Source organism: Nyctibius grandis, chromosome Z (genome assembly GCF_013368605.1).
Source record: "Nyctibius grandis isolate bNycGra1 chromosome Z, bNycGra1.pri, whole genome shotgun sequence".
Lineage (NCBI taxonomy): Eukaryota > Metazoa > Chordata > Aves > Nyctibiiformes > Nyctibiidae > Nyctibius > Nyctibius grandis.
The window spans coordinates 96,839,999-96,851,057 of NC_090695.1; the positions used below are offsets into that span (position 1 = coordinate 96,839,999).

Below are 11,059 nucleotides of genomic sequence, written 5' to 3' on the forward strand. Positions count from 1 at the left end.
ATCTTCAGTGATGGAGGAGCCTGTCAAACCACAGCCCTACTGCAAAACATCTTCACTCTCCCCTGGACTTGCCACGAGACATGACAAGCCCCAAAGGACAGAGAGGGGTCACCTGAGGGAGCTGGAGGAGCTGTTCCCATGAGAAGGGGAAGGTGAGAGGCCGGGAGAGGGAGGAAAGCCAGCGAGATAAAGCTGTGTGTTCCAGCTGCTGTGGGAACACATGACCCAAAGTGGGAACTGAATTGGCGCAAAGAAATGCTGATTGACAGTACTTTAGGTATGGCTGAACGGTATCTGCGTGTTCTCACCTGCTCTAACGACTGCCTGACTCACCCATCAGAGGCAGGCGTCCAGCAGCCTAGCAATTAGCCGCCTTCCTCCGTAAAGTCAAGGGGAGAGTTAAAACCAGCCCAGTACAGCGGAAAGTGTCCCCCACGGAGCCAGAATCAAGTCTCGCTTTAGAAACAGCCCATAAAAAGTGACAGAAATGACCCTCTCGGCTCAGCCCCACGCGAAGGACGCAGCATCCTGTACCTCCTGCTTGGCTCACTCAAGGACCATAAATACCAGCAGCCTCCCCGCAGGGATCTGCTCCGCGGGACCTGGGCTCCCCTGCGCTCCTTCGCACATTCCAGCATCAGCGCCCGAGCTGGGATCTCTTCCTGACAGTAGGAACAAAGTGAGCGATTGCATCTGCTATATTTAGAGCAAACAGTCAATACTCTACGTGTCTAAATGGTTACCAGCATTCTCATTTGATATATAAATAGCCTCTGTTTGCTTTTAGAAATAAATTGGTTTAAAAAAGAAAATTGCCTTCCCAGTCATCCTCAGCCCATAACTGTTGAGCAGGGGGGCCCATTTCAAATGAAAAATTAAACGATGCATTTTCTCTGAGCCAAGCCAGGAGGAAAAACTCATGACTGTGGCTGGTATTATCAGCGCTGCGATCCTTTGTGTTGATGGAGGGGTTTAAACACAGCAGCAGCAGTTTGCTGAAGCAAACCCTGAGGCCGTTTGGTGCAGAGGGGCATCATCCTCCATCTCCCAGCCTCGACCACGCGCCATCTCAAGCCACCTTTCACGCACAGGTCAGTCACACCAGAGCCCCATTTCTTCCCCCTCTCCCAGCTTCGCAGCGGTCCCAGCCCTGACACCAGATTTCTGTCTCTCTTCTTCCAGATGCCTCCAGTTTCCAGCTCAGGCTCTCAGCCAACGTTCCAGCTCACTTTCCCTCCGACTGATGTCAGCCGTGCTTCCTCCCTTGGGCAGAAAGCCTGGTCCCGCGTAAGCATCCGTCTTTAAAGCATTACAAAGACCGTTTTCCCATCACTCAGCTCCCTCGACATATTGCCCCCAGTTGCATTAAAGTCAAACTAAGGACACCAACTAACGAAAAACCACGGCGGAAAGCTGGGATCTAAAAGACAGCGAAACCCTGCTGGGGTTACTGATTTAACACAGAATAACGCAATTTTTCCCCTAAGCTTTGGCTCGAAAGGGAAGGATGCGCGCAGGCTTGGGACACCCACCTGAGAGCTCCGAGGGGCTGGGAGCAGCCGCCAGGCCAGTGCGGGATGGTTCCTGGGAGCCCTTCTCCTCGCCCTGCCCTCGGGGTGCGGGACCCCACGCTCTGTCCTTCCTCCGACCTCCCACCTCCTGCGCGGAGCTCGGTCCTGCACGGGGCAATGCGCCAGTGGGGCGCGTGGGGCTTGGGTGGGAGGGGGGGATTGGTGGGGGGTCGCAGGGGCATGGCCCAAGCTCAGGCCCAGGCTCAGGCTCAGCCCAAGCTCAGGCCCAGCCCCAGTCCTGGTCCTAGTCCCAGCTCAGGCCCAGGCCAAGCCCCAGCTCAGACCCAGGCCCAGACCTGGCCCAGGCTCAGGCCCTGGCACAGGACCAGGCCCAAGCTCAAGCTCAAGCTCAGGCCCAAGTTCAGGGGAAGGCCTAGGCCAGATCCCAGCGCAGGTGCAGGCCCAGGCCCAAGCTCAGGGAAAGGCCTAGGCCAGACCCCAGCGCAGGCCTAGACCCAGGCTCAAGCTCAGGCGAAGGCCCAACCCAAGCCTCGGTGCAGGCCCAGTCTCAAGCTCAGGGGAAGGCCTAGGCCAGGCCCCGGCGCAGGCCCAAGCTCGCGGGAAGGCCTAGCCCAGACCCTGGCGCAAGCTCAAGCTCGGGCGAAGGCCCAGCCCAGGCCCCGGCGCAGGCGACCGGCGGGGCGGGGCGGCAGGGCCGAGCTCCGCCCCGCGCCGTCACTGCGCGGCGCCGCGGCCGCCGGCCGGGCTCCGCCATGGCTTCGGGGGGCCCCGCTGCCGCCCGCGCCGCCGAGGAGCCGCCGCCGCCGGCCGAGCCGCCCGCCGAGCAGAAGCCGCCGCCGCTGCCGCCGCCGCCCGCGCAGGAGGAATTCTCCTTCCTGCCGCTCGTCCACGACATCATCAAATGGTAACGGCGGCCACGGCCACCGGCCGCACCGCGGGCCGCCGGCACCGGGCCTCCCCCCGCCCCGCCGGCACCGGGCCCCCCCCGCGCCGGACACCGCATGGCAGGAGCTGCCCTGCACCGGGCCCGGCCCGGGCACCTCATCCCTGCTCCAGCCACCCACCTCTAATGATGCTGTCTGACCCCCAGCGTCCTCGGGTGCCCTGGGTGGGGAGCAGAGCTGTGGGGTCCCCCCTCTCATGATGCTCTCCCAGACCAGCGTCCTCCGGGTGCCCCTGACGGAGTGGGGCAATGGGATCCTCCTCTAATGATGTTCTCCAGCCCCCAACATCCCCAGAGTGCCCTGGATGGGGCGCAGGACAATGGGATCCTCCTCCTCATTATGCTCTCCAGCCACCAACATCCTCGGGGTGCCCTGGGTGGGGAGCAGGGCTATGGGGTCACCCCTCTAGTGATGCTCTCCAACTTCCCAGCATCTCCTTTGCCCTTTTTCTCCCGGCAGTGGTTCCTGGGAAGAGTGTTGGAGCTGGTACAGCCCCAAGCGCATCTCTGCTCTGAGTCACACCAATACCTGGGTGATGTTTGGGCCACCCGGGCAGTGCAGGTGCTCCGATGGCCCAGGTACATTGCCCCACCATTCCCACCCAGGAGCAGGAGCGTTGTGCTTGCACTGGGTTATTGCTCCAGATGACTGTACTGTTTGGCTGATAACGGCCTCAGAAAATAGAGGCAGTGCTGGGACAGGAGTGCAGCCCATTTCTGTGGAGTTGTAAAAAGGAGGATGGCTTCTGCAGTGGTACAGGTTAAACTGTTTTCTTCCCAGTTCAAGATCAGTACTGTAAGGGTAAAAAGTACCTTGTCTGAGGTCCTGGTAGGGGCATGGCACTGCCACGAACATCCATCCAGGCCAACTCCATGCTCTCACCTGGGCACACTGCGGGGTGAGGCAGAGGGCATGGGAAGCATGAATTCCCTTGTTACTCGTTGTGGGCCTGGCTGCCCTTTCCCTGTGCACTTATTTAGGAGCTGAGGCTGGTTTGTGTCCTGCTGATGTTTCACTTTTATCAAGCACGTCTGAACGGTGGGAGAGGTTCACCCTTAACGACTCTGCAGCCTGAGCGCCATGGCAAGGAAGGACTGAATACCCCGACACACTGGTCCGGATACAGAACGGGCGTGAGAACACAAGCCCTCTGCTCTCCCTCAGTCTCACTGTCATGCTGGAGGTGGGCAGTTGCGCCCGACCTTGATTCTGCCCGATCTGTCCACACCACAGAAGTGAGGCTAAGCCCGTTGGCAGGTGCATACATGGACATAAGCAAAGTGGGCACTAGCCATGGGCTGAGACCTCCTAGATTCCTTTGTGTCACTGAGCAGGTCATGGTGACCCAGAGATGACCGTCCCTAGGATATCTTGTGCCCTGTCGCAGTGAGCCACCCACTCCTGCTGCTCAGCTACCTCCCTCAGCTTCACACACGGCATTTCCTGGGCAGCTTGAGCAGACGTAGATATGCCAAACAGTGCTGCAGACACGTAGTACCACAGAGGCAAGAGGTGGGATGTGTTGCCTCATGTCACTGACAGATGGCAAATGTATTATCCTTTAACACAGCCACTAGTCACAGAGCCCAGCCCTGCTGTTCTGACACTGACTCAGCCCTGAAGACACATCTCCAAGGTGACTCTGTGCTTGGGAGCGAGGATGTATCACATAAATTTGCTTACATTTGAGGACACATGCTCTTTCCTGTTGTTTGAGTCCGGAGAAAGTTTTCCCAGGCAGGGCTTGCTGATATTTTCACCCTTGTACAGCTGAACGGCATTGCCGCTGAGGTCCCAGCACATGGCTCCATCAACGGTGGGTTGTGCTGGTGTGATCAAGAGCACTGTGCCTGAAGGGAGGTCTTAGTGCGGTCCGTCAGCACAGGCTGTGGTTGGACGTTGTGTTGAATCCAGTGTTACTTCAGGCAGCTGCAGTCTCTTCCCACACCTCCTCACCCCTGCCTGGCCATGCCCTCAAAGAAGGAGCCGCTTCAGTGCCTTGATCCAACAGGAAAACCACCCATCAGAAAAAAAAAAAACAAACCTGAAATATTTATTCCTTTGGATCAACCAGTTGGACAGGCAGCCCTCAGTTCTCTGGTGGTGGGGAAGGGAACAAGACTCGGGGATACCTGGAGCGGGGACGACGTCCCTCTCAAAGCCAGCCTGCAGCTCTGGTGGATTAAAGGCAGTGTCAACCCATCCTTCCCCAGATGTGCCGTGGGCTTGTGTGTGTGCCTGTATTTTTCCACTGCCGACCTGACCGTGAATGCCTGCATAATGGGGATACATTATAGTACCAGCTGCAGTTTTATTTAGAAGGGAGTAATGAATATTTTGTTCCAAGAGGCTTTTGAAATGAACTGCGACCATCTGGTTAAAAGTTTTGCTCTCAGCCATGTCACGATTCCCCAAAGTTATGATCGAGCACCTCTCTGCCCTGGTCATGCCAAGCAGATTTATTTTTAGGTCTGGCTGTTGAACGGGCTCCCACTTTTCAAAGACCGTTAGGATCCCGCTCTCGTTATTAACAGGCGCCCTGGAAGCGGGGACTTGCTTTTGCCTGGAATCAGTAAAACTCGCTGGCGCTAACAAAGCTGAGGCAGATACTAATGAGGGTTTGAGGGCAGACGCTGCCTCAGACAACACTGATCCTTGAAAAGCACCGAGCTGGCTGCAGAACCAATTGTGCTGCTCTTAAAAAAAAGCTGTTGCTTCTCTTTTGTTAGGTGTGTATCCCCAGAGAGTCGGTTTAAAGCTCCGAAGTACCATTTTCTCTGCCATTGGATACTCTCTGATACTTTGGGGAACAGTTCCTATTCTCCACTGTCAAGCTGTTCAGCTGCATTGTTTTTTTTGTATTCCAGCAGCAACAGGTCACGGGTGAGACCAAAATCATTTTTTCCAGGTGCCTACACACAACACATGTATGTAATGTTACCTTCCCCAAAATGAGATGCGGGGGTTCAAACAGAGGGAGAATTTAGCCTGCTCCATGTGAATGTTTTAAAGCTGCAGCCCGGCTCCTAACCTGATTGATGGGTCCTGAGGTAACTGGATTGTGTGCTGGAAATCAGCAGGAAACCAGTTTGCCCCAGAGGCTACCCAGTCTGTATGTCTATCTGTGTCCATTTTATTGGGATAGGTGAATTAGGTATGTGTAGCTAGATACCAAGAGCAAAAGTTTCCCACTGAATTCCAGTTCAAGCTCTGGTTGCACTGGAAATGACAGTCACCCCAGCAGGTTGTTCACTTTCCAATAGGAGAATTGAACAGTTCTCCATTTTCTCTCCTCTGCAGCATGGACAAGGACAGCCAGGATGTTCACCAGGTGCTGAATGAGCTCAAGAACAAATTCCAGGAGATGAGGAAGCTGATCAGCTCCATGCCTGGCATCGGTGTGAGCCCAGAGCAGCAGCAGCAGCAGCTGCAGAACCTGCGGGAGCAGGTCCGGACCAAAAATGAACTGCTGCAGAAGTACAAGAGCCTTTGCATGTTTGAAATCCCCAAGGAGTAGGAAGGGAGCAGCTCTGCTCTCTGGGTCTGACATACCTCCTCTCCTGGCTGAACAGGAGAGAAAAAGGTGGCAGAAGTTTATTTTCTTTCTTTTATGGTTTTTTGGTGGCGTTGCTTTGAAGTTGCGTCCGTGTGGATCGCAGGCATGTGACACTGCACCAGAACACTGTGTGCTTCACAGATGATTACAGCGGTACGTTCACTTTGGTCTGCTGTAGGACTGTGCACTTATAAATGCAATTCTTCTGTTTTCTCTTGGGGTGGGGTTTTTTTTTACATTTAAGCAAGCAGGAGACATTATGTTTTCTCCTCGCTAAGGGTCAAAGTACCTGCTGGTTAACTTCAACAAGAAAAAGAGGGCATTTTTGCCATTTTTTTCACTTAAAAGTGTCCCAACATCAAAAGGGAGCGTAAGAGGGAAGCGTGAGCTGTTTGGCCCTGCTCCCAGAAAGGGTCTCTGGGGCACTTTCCAGCCTGTGTCGAAAGAGGAATGATTGTTTTCAATTACTTTTGTATTTCTCTCTCTTTTTAAACAAGTGATGGTTGTGTCTGAGATGAGTCAAATAAAGATTAGAAATTCCAAACTGCCCCCCTGGTGTATTCACTGAGTGGATGCGGGCTGAGCAAGGGCAGGACTTTGGCAGCGCAGAGGCCGTGTGTAGCCTGGGCCCAGCTCCTGGGTCTTTACATCACTTTTTTGGAAGCAGAGTGACTGGGGGGAGCACAGCAGGGACTGCCAGGGGAGTGGATCTCAGTAGGCTTTGGGTGTGTAAGTCTCCTTGGACGAGGGAAGCTTATAGGCAGTACCTTGGGCATCTTGCTCTTGAAACAGAGGAAGGACAAGCAGAATCAAAACAAAGGGCATAACGACAAGAGCTTTTAGTTCCATACGTGACAGAAGTCAGGCTCAACAGGACGGGTCAGTTCCACATCCAAAGTGCTCCAGGGGCACAAACACAAACACAAGCATTCGAGTGGCTTGAACATTTGCCAGCGGCCGATGGAAAGCTTTTGAATGTTGTGTTGCATTCAGAGGGATCCCAGGGCTCCCTGTCCTGCTCTGAGCTGTTACGGTGGGAGATGACAGCCTGATCAGCAGGACCACATCTCACCGACTAAAGATGTGACGGGACCTTGAATCTCACCGTTCTCTGAATTATGCTGAAAGGTGCAGGTCAGTAGTGGAAGAGGTGGAAAACCAGCTAGTGAAATACAATATCTGTTGAGAAGCAGCATCTGAGGGTGGGTAGCACTCCTGCCTTCAAAGGAAGAGACGTGAAGTCAGTTTGGGTGGGGTTTGCCTTTCCTAAACCAAGAGGCAAGTAATTCTGCTTGTTGGGAGCTGGGATGGTTGCAACTCACCAGTAGCGTCGAGCTTGCTCTGTCCCTGCTAGTAAAGTATTCCTAGTACTTTCTTTGGGAAGGTGCCAGTGTGTAAACTCTGAGTAAAGCAGAACACCAAGATAAACAAAGCACAATGTACACTCTTTTTTTATTACCGAAATTACCTTTCTGCCAGCCATTGCCTGTCCCAGCTCAATAAATACTTGTGTCTCATGCCTGGACAGCAGTTTCCCTGTTTTTTGCCAGTTGCTGTTCCTGTGAAATCAGGGCATATGCGGAGCTGGAAGAAACAACGTGTTTCCAAAGAAATTCCTGGCACTTAGCACAGGAACAAGTTAACTCTGTCAACTTGAATCCAAGTTTCGAACGAAACTGAAGCAGTTTGGTTTACAGTCTCACTCACCCACCTTAGTTTTGTAGCTTTGATTGATAGATTGGTTTTTTTTGCCATTAATATGTATTAAACGCAGATTTGTTCTGCTGCTTGGGGTGGGGGAACGGGGACTGAAAAGGAACTGAAACAGCAGCTGGAGCCAGGGAGAGCTGTTCTTGGAAGAGCTTTTGCCTTTCCCTTTCGCTTCTAGCAACGGTTACTGCGACTCGTTATTAGGAACAGATTAAAAACCACCAGATGCGAAGGTGACCTTTTGAGCAAAGTACTTCCTTTACTCATATTGCAAAATAAAAACAATATCCCGGACGGGCGCAAGTGAGTCACTCTCTGTTGGCATCATTAAAGTGTGCTTAGTTAATCGGGAAAAGGCATGAAACACAATCAGCTCTTTATAACGGCGTGATGTCACTTCGCTGGGTTGCTGCCGTGAATGACATGCCAATGCCCGGCGTGTCGTGGGGCTGGCAGGATCGTCACTCGTTAGTGAAGTGAGGAAAGAGTCCTGGCTCGGTGACCCGTTTGAGTAACTGTGTGCGTGGCCCCCTCATTACCCTGTGGGGCAAGAAACGGGGCTGCTTGCAGAGACGGAAACCTTTGCACTGGGAGTCGGAGAAAATGGGGTAATAAAGGGATTGAGTCCAGAGGCCGTTTTTAGCACCTTGGAGCTGGGCTCAGGTCTCGGTTTAACAGGATTTGGTTTTGCTACGGGGCAGGGCGAGGAAGCAAAGGCAAACCCACAGGTGTCGTTTTAAAAAGATTTTATTAATCTGTAGAAAAAATAAAACATCAAGTTTCACCCACGGTAGAAACACTTGAAGATATTTTTGTTCATGTCAATGACAACCACTACCTACATAAAGTGCCTATTATTTTCTTATTTAAAAAAACCCTTCCCACTCCCCCCACCCTCCCCAAATCTTGCAAATCAGACAAGACGAATGTAAACAAGAGTCAGTTTTTTGGTCCATCGGGGCTGTAACTCTGCAATGTCTTTGTAACAGCTTAGGAGTGTCTTCTCCACGTGTTTTGCAGACACACACGAGCACACAACACAGAGCCAGAGTCCGTGCACAGCTTCTCAAGTTTAAAAAAAAAAAAAAGAAATGAACAAAAAACCAACCCCAAAGCCCCAAGCAGACGCTGGCATGCCTCTGCCCTCCCTCCTGAAGGCAGTGCCCGAGGCTGGGTGGTTTGGGAGGGAAAGAAACGCCAAGGTCTGTGCCCTCCACGCTCATCCTCCCACCTGGCCGCCCAACAGCTCACCCTTTCCCTGTCTCTTTGCCCGGAGAAGGCCAGTCCCAGCGACACCCCCCTCCTGCCCTCCAAAGCCTCCCCTCCTTCGCATCCCTCGCTCCCAAAATACACCCCCGGGGGAGGGAGCCGATGAAAGCGATCCCTCGGGAGGAGGGAGGCTGGGGAAGAGGCGACCCCCTCTCTGTCCGGTTGGGCACCTGCCCACCTTCCTGCCTGCCCAAAGTCAGTTTGGAAACGGGCATCTTTCCCCCCTCCCTTCCTCCTTTCCTCCCTTCCTTCCCGTCGCGGGGCGAGCGGGGGCTCCTAGCTGATCACGCAGCGGTCCTTCTCCTTGCCGTGCCCGCCGCCGATGGCTTTCTCCCGGATGTACATGAGGTCGCTGTGGATGCTGGGTCGCCGAGCGAAGGGGGCCACGATGCCGTATGCCTCCTCCGTGCTGCCCCGGCCCCCCTCTTTCAGCAGCTTTTTGCCTTTCAGCGCCTTCTTATGCAGGATGTCGCAGTACTGGACCGAGACCTTGCGGTGCAGGTCAGGGCTCATCTCGCTGGGCAGCTTGGCCATGGCGAAGAGCGCCTGGAACATCTGGTCCAGGCTGCTGTTCTTCTTGGCTGAGATCTCGAAGTAGGCGCATTTTTTGGGGTCCCCTCCCACCAGCTGCTCGATCTCTCGGGGTTGCACCTCTCGGTAAAAGTCCCGGTCACCCTTGTTGCCGCAGATGACCAGGGGCACCTCTATGTTCTCCTTGGTTTTGTTCTTCAGGCATGACTTGGTCTCCAGGATTTGCTGCTTCAGGCGCTGCACCTCCTCAAAGGAGTCCCGGTTGTCCAGGCTGAACACAAGGATGAACACATCTCCTGGGGACAAAGAGGGAACGTGAGATGGCTGCAGGGACGGGGACACCCAGAGACCCACTGCCTAAGCCAGACAGAGACTTGGGGAGGGAAGGACTGGGCAGCACCTGGGTCCTGCACCCTCCCGTCCACCCCGTGTACACACAAAATCCCACCTCCCTCCTCCTGGGACTGGAGAAACATCCCCAAACTGGGCAAGAAAGCCTGAAATCTGGCAAGGAACCCCCCTCTCTCGTGGTGCTCCCCAGGCAAGTACCTGTGAGGATGGAGAGGCGGCGCATGGCCGGGAAGGGGTGGTTGCCCGACGTGTCCAGGATGTCGAGCTGGTAGACCTCGCCGCGGATGCTGTAGAACTTGCGGTGGAAGTCCTCGATGGTGGGCGTGTATTGCTCCTCGAAGCGGCCGGTGAGGAAGCGCGAGACGATGGCCGTCTTGCCCACCTTGGAGGAGCCCAGGATGACCATGCGGTAGCAGTTCTTGGCGGGGATGCTCAGCTCGGCCTCGCTGGGACACATCTTCTTGATCATCGCTGCCAGTTTCATTGAAGCCGGCGAAGGGGCAGCTTGCACGGAGAGGAAGGACGAGGAGGAGGAGTAGGAGGAAGGCGATGTCTGCCCGGCTGCTCAGCCTCGCTCCCTTCGCAGGAAAGGCCGGTGTGAGCTCGGCACGGCCGCCGCCGCGTTATATGGAGGCGGCAGCGACCGCCCCTCGGCGCGTCACGGCCCGGGGCGGCGGCGGCTGAGTCAGGGCACGGCTCCGCGCCCGCCGCAGCCCCGGCCGGGCTCCCGGTGCCGCACAGCCCCGTCCCATTTGCAGCCCGGTTCGGGCTCCCGGTGCTGCGCAGCCCCGTCCCGTTCGCAGCCCGGTTCGGGCTCCCGGTGCCGCATAGCCCGGTCCCGTTCGCAGCCCGGTTCGGGCTCCCGGTGCTGCACAGCCCCGTCCCGTTCGCAGCCCGGTCCGGGCTCCCGGTGCTGCACAGCCCCGTCCCGTTCGCAGCCCGGTCCGGGCTCCCGGTGCTGCGCAGTCCCGTCCCGTTCGCAGCCCGGTTCGGGCTCCCGGTGCTGCGCAGCACCGTCCCGTTCGCAGCCCGGTTCGGGCTCCCGGTGCTGCACAGCCCGTCCCGTTCGCAGCCCGGTTCGGGCTCCCGGTGCTGCACAGCCCGTCCCGTTCGCAGCCCCGTCTGGGTCCCGTTTGCAAGCCGACCCCTTTGCAGCTCAGCCCGCG

The 11,059-nt window shown here is 55.6% G+C and overlaps 2 protein-coding genes across 3 annotated transcripts; one reads left to right on the forward strand and one right to left on the reverse strand.

Annotated features, from left to right (window-relative positions):
- The first annotated feature begins 2,284 nt into the window (after positions 1 to 2,284).
- Positions 2,285 to 6,576, forward strand: MED9 (mediator complex subunit 9). The gene is made up of 2 exons (XM_068423341.1): positions 2,285 to 2,436; positions 5,777 to 6,576. Exons 1-2 carry the CDS (start codon positions 2,285 to 2,287, stop codon positions 5,991 to 5,993), a joined length of 369 nt encoding a protein of 122 aa, XP_068279442.1. The 3' UTR covers positions 5,994 to 6,576.
- Positions 6,577 to 8,646: 2,070 nt separating this feature from the next.
- RASD1 (ras related dexamethasone induced 1) lies at positions 8,647 to 10,455 on the reverse strand. 2 transcript variants are annotated; one of them, XM_068423449.1, is made up of 2 exons: positions 10,092 to 10,455; positions 8,647 to 9,838 (listed from the first exon to the last, which is right to left on the reverse strand). In XM_068423449.1, the coding sequence occupies exons 1-2, from the start codon at positions 10,375 to 10,377 to the stop codon at positions 9,288 to 9,290; spliced, it is 837 nt and encodes a 278-aa protein (XP_068279550.1). In that variant the 5' UTR covers positions 10,378 to 10,455; the 3' UTR covers positions 8,647 to 9,287. The 2 variants fall into 2 exon arrangements, with proteins under 2 accessions (XP_068279550.1, XP_068279551.1); XM_068423450.1 differs by having other exon boundaries at positions 9,582 to 9,767.
- Between the last annotated feature and the right edge of the window lie 604 nt (positions 10,456 to 11,059).